The 13,921-nt window shown below is 41.5% G+C and overlaps 1 protein-coding gene across 1 annotated transcript in view; it reads left to right on the top strand.

The window, feature by feature from the left end:
* The window catches only part of vg (vestigial), a 140,495-nt gene that overhangs the window by 38,026 nt on the left and 88,548 nt on the right, over positions 1-13,921 (top strand). The window contains 1 exon segment of the mRNA XM_067774823.1: positions 7,277-7,724. Within this exon segment, the coding sequence (XP_067630924.1) occupies positions 7,277-7,724 (448 nt within the window).

Here is a 13,921-nt window from a genome sequence, read left to right as displayed (position 1 = left end):
GTAAATGAGACGTGTTGGTTAACCCATTATGAGGCACTTAAGGCTCAATGTACGATGCGTAAGTTTAACATGCATTTTATAATTTTAAGTGTCAGTAAAACTATACCAAATGAAATTAAATTAAATGAAGCGCAAAGGCAAGCGCATATTGTATTCACTTATTTACACGTGTGTGTGTGTGTGTGTGTGTGTGTTTGTATGATTTGCTTTGTTGCGGCGCCAGTTCCCTAACGACACCACTTTTCGCTCCATTAGTGGGTGTGAAATGCTCGTTGTGATTATGGAGCTCGTATTGTATTCAAACTAATACTTGTGTGTAATTATATGTGGCTTGTCGTTTTTTTTTTTTTTTTTTTATTTCTTTGGGTTATCGCTTAGCCTTTAACGCGGCCCTACTCTGCCCCTGTTCGGTTTGTGAGCTAATAAATAGCAATAATGTCACCTCTTTTGATAAACACACGACATAATGTGCCACAGCCGTTTGTCATATGCTATGCGCACATAAATTTCCGTTTCAGGCATTATTGTTATTGTTATTATTATGTCGTTGCTACTGTTGTGTTTGTTGCTGCTACTGCTGCTACTCGTATTCGTTTCCATAATCATAAATTAGGTATTGTGTCATTTCGAATTTGGTTGAAATGAAAATTTTTCGGCATTTTATCATGCGCCTGGAAGATTGCATTTTGTACAAACATACATACATACTTACATACTTGTTGTATTCAAGTATATTAGGTATGGTATATGTGGTTCTTAAACTTGAAGACATTCAAAAACCTTTGACGGTACTATGTATGAAAGCCTCCCCCGACGTCCCAAAATATGTCGTCGTACCCGTTCACGCTCAAAGGAGGGGACCGAGGATCCCTTATGACGAAGTTTGCATGCTTACCAAAATTGCAATAAAATCGCGCTTATGAGCTTCAACATCACACGTGTATACCGATGGTTCCAAATTAAAGGAAGGGAACGAGCGGCACAGACGGCATAGCCATGCCGATGCTTAAAAGCCTAGGGAAAGAGGGTTTCAAATATTTAGCGCATGTCTTCAACCTGTCTCTTTCCACCTTTGTCATACCCGAGAAATGGAAAATGGCCAAGCTGGACCCGCTACTAAAGCCTGGGAAACCAGCTAACATAGGAGAGTCGTATCGTCCGATATCTCTCCTATCGCCAGTAGCAAAGACGCTTGAAGCCATTTTGCTCCCTTATTTCCAAGCAAATTTGCAGCTAGCCTCTCATCAGCATGGCTTCAGAAAACTCCATAGCACTACCAACGCGCTAAATGCCATTAGCACCCAGATAAATTGCGGTTTAAATCAATACCCCCACCATAGAACAGCACTCGTAGCGCTAGACCTATCAAACGCTTTTGATACGGTCAACCATGGCTCGTTACTGCAAGACCTGGAAGGGTCTACCCTTCCCCCATGTCTTAAAAGGTGGACCGCAAATTATCTGGGTGGTCGGCAGGCATCGCTGCAATTTAGAAACGAAGCATCAAAACCAATGAGAATTAAACAAGGGGTGCCACAGGGTGGTGTCCTATCCCCACTTTTGTTTAATTTCTACATATCTAAGCTACCTTCACCACCGGAAGGAGTCAAAATCGTTTCCTACGCCGATGACTGCACAATAATGCCACAGGCCCAGGCCCAAAGATCGATGAACTATGCAATAAAAGAAACGGCTACCTCCCTGATCTCTCCAGTTTTTCGCCTCCCGAGACCTGGCATTGTCACCGACTAAATCTTCCGCGACCTTATTTACAACATGGACGCTCCAAATGTCGACCATATTGAACATCCACGTCGATGGCACTACGCTACCGACTGTCCTACACCCCAAAATCTTGGGTGTGACGTTTGATCAGGATCTACATTTTGGTGCGCACGCAACCGCAATTGTTCCAAGAATTCAGAGCCGTAATAAAATCCTCAAATCCCATGCTGGCAGTACCTGGGGAAAAGATAAAGAAACGCTCTTGACCACATACAAAGCAATTAGCCAGCCGATTACGTGCTACGCGTCACCAATATGGTCGCCAAGCCTAAAAACCACCCACTGGAAGAAACTACAGGCCTGCCAAAATACTGCTCTCAGAATCGCCACGGGCTGTCTTCTTATGTCCCCAGAACACCATCTGCATAATGAGGCGAGAATACTCCCCATCAGGGAGAGAAATGAGATGCTGACTAAACAGTTTCTGTTGAATACCCAGAAACCTGGGCATCCCAACAGACATCTGATTGACGAACCAGCACCGCCTAGGGGCTTAAGGAGTCATCTCCGTAAGCATTTTGAGGAAATATGGCACCTGAGAACTCAGCCGTATGAAGCAAAAAAACACAAGCAGGTCTTTGGTGAACTCCACAAACAGGCGTCGGACCTTTATGCCGGGAATTGCCCGGTGAATCCAGTACGCAAAGAAAAGTATCCAAAACTCGCGGAAGAGGAACGCATACTCCCCAGGGAAACGCGTGTCACTCGTGTTCAACTTCGTTCTGGATATTGTAACAGGTTAAACTCTTACCTATCCAGAATCAACCCCGACATACAAAAAGTATGCCCCGCTTGCAATGTGTCCCCACATGACACCAACCATCTCTTTAACTGTAATGTGGAACCAACGCCTCTAACACCCCTTTCCTTATGGTCCACCCCTGTTGAAACAGCAAGTTTCCTTGGACTCCCGTTAGAGGACATTGATGACAATTTGTGATCGGTCGCGGCTGTTAGGTGGGGCGAAGCATTGCTACAACAACAACAACAACGAGCGGCAACCGATGAATCCACGATAGACGTGCCAATCCGCTTGGGAGAAATATAAAGGAGACAGTATTTTTAGTGCGGGTTGCAGGGAGAAACTGTTCACCACGTTCTGTGTTCTTGTCCTGCTTTCGCGAGGTTAAGGCTGCAACAACTAGGGGCGGCAGAGTTCCTAAATCTCGAGGCAGCAATTGAGCTATATGATTATTATCATTAGGCCCCGATACACCGCAACCTTTATTTAGATCTGCTGTGTTTGACTACCCAGACTATTACAGCATATGGAAGATATTAATTTATCTAAGTACCTCTTTAGGGTTTTGCTTCATATTACCTGGAAATCAAGAGCCACGCTACTTAGATATGAGAGTCTCCGCCTTGCCAGAGCAAGAAGGTGAATCGGCGTTTCGTCCTCCAGCACACAAAAGAGATAAATTTGTATATCGGATAGGGGTGATATCGTAAACTACAATGTCCCGTTTAGTGCCCAGTGGGATTGCGTAGGTGTGCTCACCCTAGATCAATTAGTTTAGCTGATACTGTCGTTGCTGGGAGTATAAGCAATTTGGTCTGTGTTTGCTCCGGGCAGTCAAGCTAGTGTTGTTTAAAATACTTTGTTTTCCAGTTACTTAAGGTTTTCTTAGTGTGTGCCTTTATAAGTCAACAGATGGGCTCTGAACTATAGAATGCTGCTATAGCACCCTGCTTTGCAGTCTGCCTGTTCATTTCCTTTATTTCACTGATACCCGAAAATACATCGCGACAAAATCTTGGTTTTATCTCGCAGATCATTTAGGACCCCAATGCATTCATCCACTAGCTTAGAAGTAGTTGTGTAAGACTGCAAGGCACGAAAGGCTGCCTGGCTGTCTGTGTTAATGAGGATACTCTTGGAGGATAAGCCTCTACGTAGGTATTCTTAACTTCTATTACATGGATTGCTGCCTGAAGTATAGTGGGTAGCATCCCATTGGTATCGATTTCTTGGAGTTCGAACCATAGGTAAGAGCTGCCGTTTTGCTGTCATCATCCACATAGGTCATAGAAAACTTCTAGTACTTTCCAAGTGGGCGGAGTTGTTTTATAATTTCAATCTTGGTACCTAATTAGGGATTTGCGTTTGGTCGTCAAACAAATTCTGGCAACGCTATAGACTTTGGGGAACTTCAACTCGTATGTCAGCTATATCATTCATAAAGCTGAACACTTTTCGAAATCCTAAGGAAATGGACGATATGATCTCCTTTCGGCCTTCACGCATGAGCACTGCGAACAACCTTGAACTGGAGATGTAGCCGAGAAGTGGATGGTTTGTTCCACCACTGAGGATGCTTTATTGGCTGGTTGACGTGTTTCCAAAGTCAGAAGGACCGGTCCCAAATAGCATGCGGGCGCCCTTTTTATGCACCTACCATGGAACCTATTTATTCATTGTTGTTCATTTATTGTGGTTTATATCATTTATGAAGCTTTTTGCGCCATCTTCAGATCAGACAGCACAAAACTGCCCAAGCCATGTGCTTTGTTTTCAGGCCTTCAAAGCCGCCATCCCTGCACCACTCATTAATTTTTCCCGCGTTGGCTCAGTGGATAGTGCCCTTTTTTGCTTCCTGTATCTACTAAGAGGCTCTCAGTTCCCTTTTCATTGTAGATGGGCCATGTTTGTTGGGTAATCACACTGCTGTCCGGAGAATACAAACTTCGTACGGCAATCGTCTTGTTTTTGTTATGTTTGTCTCATTCAATTACTGTGCGCAGACTGCCTCAATGTTGTCTATAGACGCCACTGCCTTGGCTAGTTCATCCGCTTTCTCGTACATGACGATCTTGAGCATATAATTTTTCCAGAAGGATCCTGATGAATTATACTTAGAGGAGCTTGCATACAGCGCTGCTTTTCGTACGTCCAAATTGTTCAGCGATCGTAAGCGGCATTCTGAATCCGAGATTCCAAAGAACCGTATATTATCAATTAACGAATGTGAGACTTAAAAGTTTGAACGTCGGCCGCTTGTACATTTCTCTTTAACGCTTCGATTTTGTCCTCGAGTTGTAGTCGTCTGCGTGCGCTGTGAGTCTATAAAAAAGTCACGCTTTGTATGGACGAAATCTTAAACAACCTTCGGGAAAACATTGCTGTTGTTGTTGTAATAACGATAAAGACAATCCAGGAAGGTTTTTGGGAGTGTTATCGATGATTATGGTCCTTTGTCGAATATAGATGCGGTATGTTCCGGTAACAAGCACTATCAAGGTATTGGCCCGGCCATCTGGGGAGACCTATGACTTAATCTTTCTTAGACTAAAATTGATGGAATCCTAATAACAATAACAATGTTGCAAAATGGGCGATTATGGATGGTCTTAATTACATTAAAGTACATCCTGCCTTAATCAGATGAATCGGCTGCATGTTAAATTGCAGAAAGATTACATCACAATGGGGATTGTACGAGGCCACAAAATCATTGGACAGGGGCACGCCGCAGGGAGGGGACGCTGGTCATCAACCAACTGCTCAGGCGTTTCGATGAGGGACCCGTAAAACTTACGACTTACACGGATGACGTTGCAATTGTCATAAGTGGAAAGTGCCTTCCAACGATTAGTTCTTTGATGGATCGGGCGCTTCGGTATATTCATACCTGGGCATCTAATATCGGGTTGAAAGTCAATGCGGAGAAGACGGATATGGTCTTGTTTACAAAGAGGTACAAGGTCCCAAATTGGACCAGGCCTAAGTTAGGAGTTGTGACCTTACAGGAGAAACCTTGCACAAAATATGTAGGAATCATCCTAGACAGTAAGCTGTCATGGAAGCTCAACGTGGAGGAGAGGGTCAAGAAGGCCTCAACGGCACTCTATGCATGTAATGGGGTGTACGTGGGGCCTATCGCCCTCTCTTTCTCATTGGGTTTTTACAGCGATTGTAAGCCCTATTCTATACTATGGAGTTCTTGTTTGGTGGAAAGCCACACAAAAAACAACATACCTCAAAAAATTAGAGGGGGTATGCAGACTATCAATGCTTAGCATTACGGGAGCCCTGAAAACAACCCCAACGGCTGCACTGTATGCCATTCTGCACATCCCACCTGTAGACTTGGTAGCAAAGAACAAAGCGTTAACGATCGCAACCAGGCTCTGTGCTTCGGGGCAGCTTGAGCGCCGACCGTATGGCCATAGTAGTATAGCGTCATCAATCACAAGACGAACAGACTACATGATTACCTATCTGCGCTTCGAGGGAGATCTTAAGTCCACAATAGAGGTGGACGGTTGGCGCAAGGGTGCGCAAATGGCGGACGAGGCGATACATGTGTACACCGATGGTTCCAAAGTAGTGGAAGGAGGAGGGTCTGCGGTATACTGCGCTGATCCGGAAATAAGCATATCCTGCAGGCTGCCGGATTACTGTAGCGTTTTCCATGCGTAAATATTAGCCGTAACCAAAGCAGTAAAAACCCTGGAAGAGAATAGCTTAAGCTGCAACCGTGTTAACTTTTATATTAACATTCAAGCAGCAATTAAGGCAACAACCTCGCATAGCACAGCATCTAAATGCGTGTTAGAGTGTAAGCAGTCTCTGGAGAGAATCAGGATTGGGTCCCAGGGCATATGGGAATAGATGGGAATGAAAAAGCGGACGAACTAGCTAAAAAGGGCGCATCCCTTGAAGCTTGCTCCGTAGATGTCCCAATTAGATTGGGCGAGATTAAGCGAATGCGAGAGGTGCACATGATCGACCAAGCGGGAAAGGCGTGGGTTCAAGCGCGGGGCTGTAAAGTGTCGAAGATTATGTGTAGGTCTTACAACCTTAGACTAACAAAGTAGCTTCTATCATTAAAAAGAGAGGACTGTAGACTCATGACGGGTATTCTGACTGGACACTGCGTTCTGGCGTCACATGCCTTTAAATTAGGCTTGGTCAGTGATAGCAGATGTAGGAAGTGCGGGTTGCAGGAGGAAACGATCGGGCACGTTCTGTGCTCGTGCCCTGCACTTGACAGGCTAAGACTCCAGCTATTAGGAGTGATACAGCTGTCAGATCTAGAAGCAGCAAGTGGCTTAAGTCCTTGGAATCTTCTAGTATTTGCCGAGAGGACGGAGTTATTTTATAACAAAGATCCTGGTTTTTGATAGGGTTTTTCAGTTTGGTCGTTAAAACAAACTTCTGGTAACACTACGGACTCAATCAGTCTATGTGACGTCCTCATGGACGGGCCAGTTCAACCTACCTACCTAATAACAAGTTTGAAAGTTTCGTAAAATTATCTATAATTTTCGAGTTTTTCATAAATATTTTTTCTTAAAATGTCGATAGTAAAAAAAGTTTATAATTAACGAAATTTGAAAAAATCGCCACTACTATTTTTCTGTTTGCAGCTGTAACTTTTACTACATTTTTGTTTTTGGACTATCCGATTTTTTTCTATTACCAAAATATATTACTCAATTATTATTAATCCATTGCTTATCTTTTCCTTTCCCCTATCTTACGCAGTTCAATCAGGATTTGTACTCTTCGTCTGGCGTGCAATTGGCCTCTTCAAGTGCATCCGGTAGCTCACACTCGCCCTGCAGTCCCATCCTACCGCCAGCGGTGAGTGCGAATGCAGCCGCTGCAGCAGTAGCGGCTGCACACAATACCGCCGCTGCGGTAGTCGCCGTTGCAGCACAAACAGCCAATCAATCGGCGAGTATAGCTGCAACGACGAGTCTACCGTTGGGCGGAGGTGTACCTGGTGGTGGTGGAGGTGGTAGCAATCATGGCGGTGGGGGTGGTAGTGCGGGTGTTGGGAGCTCTGTGATTGGCGGTGCTGTCGGTGGAGGTGTAGGAGTAGGAATTGGTGGCAGTAGCGGTGGCAGCGTAACGGTTAGCAATGCGATACAACATAGCAGAGCGCATACCAAAGAAGAGGATCTGGGGGTGCCACGAAGTGATGCGGAAGGTAAGTTGAAGAAATTATTGCGAAATATGTATATACATAGGTAAATAGCGATCCCTGAATTACGTGGCGCGCTTAGGGAGGGGACGGAGTCAAGGCCTATGTCACGCTCTATGGAGGCACGGTTTAAACAAGCGACACGGTGCGCCTCTGTTGTGGGGAGCCGGTCGAACAGAAGCAAAAGCTGCATTACGCAATTTAAGGATCTCTCTTAGTATGTATTTAGGTAAATATGTCGATTAAGGTGGCACCACAAAAGCAATTTTGGCCGTTGCGTACCATCTTAAAGCTCGGAAAGGCACTTCCCATCCTGAGAGTGCCGATGTAATTGCTCAACGTCAATTGCCATCGCCGTATATACTCAGTGGGGAGCTTAAGCTCAAACATATGTACATAACTGCACTGGAAATCGTTTTGAGGGCGAAGTTTTCTTGGACCCCATAGGTACATATACCTGAGCAAAGGGCAAGGTTATAAGAATCCTACGAAGAGGTACAATATCTCTCGACACCAACCTGTCATAGAAGTTTAACATAGAGGACAGAGCTGGGAAAGCCCGCTTGTGATTAGTGAAACGCAGGACGCTGCCTTTTAAGATGATGGATTGGGTGTTTTATGCAATAGTCAAGACTATCTTACACTTTTAAAGAGCGTTGATCTGATGGAACGAACTAGAAACTGCTTCAAATGTCAAAAAGGTGAAAGCGGTGCAACGAATGGTCCTGATTGGAGTCAGCAAGGTTCTGTAATTAAGAGTTGAGACGCCGGATATAGACGTCCAGCTACCATGAAGCTGTCATCACTAGCAAGACAGATTAGTTGACGTTGCTACTATCAAAGCTGTTAGCTCCACAGCTCAGATTCCTTCGAGGAAGAATAGGGAATTAATATGGTGAAGAGATCTGGTAAACTTATTCATGAATGAAACTATAATGAATGGGAAGATTGAAGGGGTAAGGGGTTGAAAAGTAATCAGCGACATGTCCCAAAACCTATGCCATTAAGCGTGGTTCGTTGGTTTCCTTAACTCACGCACGGTTGCATCCAACAGTTTTTCAATAAAAAATTGTCTGGGTGCCAGCGCTTATAGACAATTTTCACGCAAAGGCTGGAGCTCGCAGGCCGAAAGTGGAAGCCAATAGGGACTTCGAAACACCGCTGGCCATTTACTTTCCGAAAGGGGTCAGCAAATGGGCTGTACGAACTTTACAAGGATGTCAACATAGTCCACCAAAGCAGTGGAAGGGGGCAGCCCCACTCCGCTGGAAACGATTTAAGTTACCTTGTTGTTATTGGAGTCAGTTACCACTGGTGCAACTTGTTGGACGGAAAAAACCGTTAAACGGATAAACGCCAATTAAGTAAGTGCGGCCTGCAAATTAGATATCAGTCCCTCTTAAGTTAATTTGGCATTAAACGAATCATAATAGTGTTCAATAGAGCTGGTTGCACCTTAGAAGGAGGGCAGTCACCCAACCTAAGCGGCTATCAGTAACTTTTTTTGTTCATCATTCTAACAACAGCCGAAATTATTATGCAAGTAGCTTTAAAGCGTGGTGGACGTAAAACGTACAAGCGTAAGAGCATGCGTGCCAACGTAAAATTGTATATGCGTAAATTCGCACGAGCGTAAAAGCCTTACCTGAGCGGCCATCAGAATTTCTTTTCTCAATTTGTTTTATCTTTCTAATGGCCGTAATTGTTCTTCATTGCATAAGCATGCAGGCATAATAGCGCGTATAATCGTAAGCGTGATAGCGTGTACGAGTGTAATCATATCGGCGTACTAGCGTACTTGCCTTAAAGTGTTGTAGAAGTAAATCGTAGTAATGTAACACCGTAGAAACGTGAAAGCGTATCATCTTAGTAGCGTGCTAGCGTAATAACTAGAGTAAAAGTGTGGTACAAGTAAATCGTAGTAGTGTAAGAGCGTGTAAACGTGAAAGCGTATCAGCGTAAAAATGTTTAAGCGCGTTTTAGCGTGAATTCTCACCAGCGCACATTGGTCCCAATTCCATTTTTTTGGCATAAATTAAACTAATGCAGCTAAGTAGTTGAAAGTTGACAAATCGATTGTTTCCATTTTAATTAAAATTTAAATAGATTCCACATCCAAATCAAATGAATATTCATTTACAATTTGCAAGTCGTCCTCATCTGAAACGTCATCGTTGTCATTGAAAGATACATTAGCGCAATCTTCATTAGAAATATGACTTGCTGATTCCAAAAGACTAATTACATCAGGTGGGAGAGCCTTATGTAGATTTTGAGATCTTCTGTTATTAAAGACAAAGGGTAGATAGCAATGGATCCGAAGAGTCCATAGCTCTATGGAAAACATCAAACATATTGTTAGTTCCACTGTTTTTTCGAGCGTGTGATAGCCTATCGTGCTTATAAAATTTATTTCGAGCTTCCGAAACATTTTCTCCAAGACAGCCAACCGGAAGTGCAGAAGCGCAAATAATCTGAAAACCGTGCTCTAAAATTTTATGAACGGTCGGAGACATTGGATACCGCGGATACTTTCCAAATACAGAAGCGCAGCTTTCATTAACATTATATTCACAGAAAATTGTTATTAAAATTGTATGAAAATGTTTAAGGACTTCTTTATCAAAGTCTAATATTGACGCAAACATGTCACAATTCGAAAACGCTCTCCTAGCCGTGTTACCATCATTGGAACTTCCACTTCTGCTTTGTTTCGGCTTGTCCACGTGCAGTCCCATTTCTTCCCATAATCTCTTTTGAATTTTTGTTTGACGTTCTTTCACCATAGCCTTATCATTTGATTCTCTTACTTGGCATTTATTTACCCCGATCCTATAAGATATTTTCAGCACAAACTCCAGAAAACGGATCCACGCATGAAGGGGGCTCACGCCATACTGCAGACTTCCAGGCCTTGGTTTGAAACATTCGGAATTCAGGTCAGTAGTTTTTATAAATTCCATAGGCTTTGCTCTACATATCGGACATAATTGACAGGAATTAGTCGCCGTCAATATATTCAAGACTTTTCCATCAATTAAAGTCATGTGCAGTTCAAACTCGGCAGTAATAGTTCTCTTTATAAAGCACACAAATGGTTGCAAGTCTTCAATTTGTGTATCCAAATTAGCCTTTTTCTTTAAAATATGTTCCGTTGTTCCTTTGGGGCAAATTCTATTTTAAGGGGCATGCAAAACCTGATAGATTGCGGAGAACGGTTAATCCAAATTATTCGGCCAGTAGGATCGAGTAACTGTAATGGTATTACCGTTGTGACGAACAAAGATTGATCAAGCAATTTCGGTTCTTCTTCTAAGAAGCTCTGTTTATATATGCTTTGTCCAGTCGAACCGTCAAAACCAAAGCTGGCTATTAGTTTGACATTCCTATTGTCAGGAAATTGATCAAAAATGTCCTGTTGCATTGTAATTATGCGCTCAACAGTATGATTCAACAGATTTTGTAATGATACATAAGCGACAGTTTCGGAGACATGAATTCTAGAAGGTCTGCATTTTACTTTAGCCACAATCAACTGCTTACAACTCGGATATATATCGCAATTTTTACTTTTATTTAGAAGTCTCTTGTTGTTATATGTTGTTTTAGGCCAAAGCTTCATTAGGAGTTATGGGAATGGGCTCTTGATACTCAAGCTACTTTCTAAGCTCACTAAATTTGCTAGGTGTAGTCAATGTCTCCTTTAACACAAGTGCCACGTCGTTACGTTTTGACTTCCTAGCTGCCATAGCAGCTGCGTGGGTAAGCAGATCTGTATTATGCTCATGTTTTGCCAAAAGCTCAGCAGCTAATTATACCTTTCATGAAAATGAAATGGTATATTAATTTCGTCACGAAACCCAAAATTGTAAGTCCTTAAAGGAAAATAGATAGACCCACCATTAAGTATACCGAAATGATCAGGTTGAAGAGCTGAGTTGATTTAGCCATGTCCGTCTGTCCGTCTGTCTGTTTGTATGCAAACTAGTCCCTCAATTTTTGAGATATCTTGATAAAATTTGGTGAGCGGGTGTATTTGGGTGTCCGATTAGACATTTGTCGGAACCGACCGGATCGGACCACTATAGCATATATCCTCCATACAACCGATTTTTCAGAAAAAGAGGATTTTTGTAATATCTTACTCAATTTAACAGATTGAAACTTCAAACTTCACCATATACTTTCGTAAATTGCACATATTGTTGCCTGAAAAAATTGATGAGATCGGTCGTATATATAGTATATATCCCCCACAACCGATTGTTCAGATAAGAAACTTTTCGTAATTACTGCCCTATTTTAAGAGCTAGAGGCTTCAAATTTCCCCGAACGTTTACGTATATGACACATATTGTTGTCTGAAAAAATCATAGAGATCGGTGGTATATATATTATATACTTCATATAAACTGTCATTTTTGCCCCTTTTTTACGGCTAGAAGCTTCAAAATTCATCAAATTTCATCAAATAGTTACGTTTACGTCATATACTGTTGAAATACGTGATTCGTAGTCATAGTTTTTACATGCAGACAACAAAAAACGTGAAGCTTTGCATCCTCACACAAAGTACCTACCTATTTTTTATTTTATATTTATCTTAAAAATCGTTTAAGTATGTAGATCTGCTCTCTAGATATTTCTTATCTTATAAATCCGATTATTCGGAGATTACGAACGGGATAAGATTATTGTTCAGCCCCATTCATGAAAGGTATGAAGTCTTCGGCATAGCCGAAGACAGTCCCGTCCTTACTTGTTTCTTTTTAATCTAGTACCGCCTTCAGAATATGTCAAGGAGGGGCGTCCCACCTTACTAGACTTCACACAATCTTTTTCTCCAATTTTTATTACCATATGCCGAGAATACCACTTCTGATGTTTACTCTTGAATCGTTAAATATCTCCCTTAAATTTTTTGAAAAATCTCTTAGTTTAGGTGTCACCCACTTTGAGATTGATTCTTTGTTTTTTCCATTTAATACCCAAATGTCGAACAATTCGGAATTGCTGAGATAGAAGTTCATTGGAAAAATATCGAATTTTTTAAAAACGGCAAAAAGCGGCTATAATACACTTTACTAAATAATATAGCGTCTTTACTTTTGTGAAGTATTGTGTAGTTATATAACTTTTTGTCTACGAAACACAAAAATTATAAAATTTTTTAACATAAACTATCTTTCGCAAAGCACTTCAAAGCTACCCTAATACACTTAGAAACATGAAAAAACGTGTTAAAAGTAAATTCTACTTACTTTTTCCCAGTACAGTTTTTTCAATCAAGCTTAGGTTTTCCACTAATAAATAGTTTACAGCAAAAAAAAAAAACGCAAAACTTAAATATTATTGTGTCGATACAGCCAGTAGCGGATCTAGGATTTGGTACTGGGGGGGCTTGAAATTTTTTCACTTTCAAATTTTGTTTTTGTTTTCATGATGTATTAAATAAATGTATACAGAATATAAAATGACATCACAAAACCAGGATTTTCAAATTTAAAAAAATTAAATAACTTACTAATAAAGTACAAGCAATATTTTCTGAAATGAAGTTCTTCTTTTATTCAGCACACTCGAGATAATGATATAACAACCATCAGACCAATTCTAAATATTCACGCGGAATTTTGTTCTCGCGGATTTTTTTACTCCCGCGGAAAAATTCCTCCAATTCTTTTCTAATAGGGAGAAGAATAATTGGGGAATAGGAATTTCGAATTTTCGAAGTCAGCTGTTTTGTCAATTGAAATTTCGTTGCGCATTTCTTATTTTGTTTAGAAAATTGAAAAGTTTAATTATTGTTGCGAATTTGTTTGAAATTAAGAAATAAGGTATATAAACAATGCACATTATTGCATTTCATGTGGTATTCACTGAAATGAGTAATGAATTGGTGCCACAGCAACATCAACAGAGGAGCATAATAAGAAGACCGGCGGGATAACACAAATCCGCCGGAGTTGCCTGCATTCATTCTACAAAGCAATTTTCTGGCGGCCAAGTCGAGTTGAGTTCGCCTTTCGCCATATGCCAAAATCTATTTAAGCCTTCTTAAAAAATCCTTGCCCAATTCCTGGATGGCTGCATCAAATATGCGAAGATCACTTCTGTTGCTTATGATATACTTTTCGACTTAAAATAAAGAATATTGTGGTTGTTGTTGTTGTTGTATTAACAGTGAGAATATTGTGGTAGAA

The sequence above is a fragment of the Eurosta solidaginis genome, chromosome 3 (assembly GCF_040869045.1).
Source record: "Eurosta solidaginis isolate ZX-2024a chromosome 3, ASM4086904v1, whole genome shotgun sequence".
NCBI lineage: Eukaryota > Metazoa > Arthropoda > Insecta > Diptera > Tephritidae > Eurosta > Eurosta solidaginis.
The sequence above is the reverse complement of the archived record's forward strand: the minus strand, read 5'-3'. Positions and strand labels throughout refer to the sequence as shown.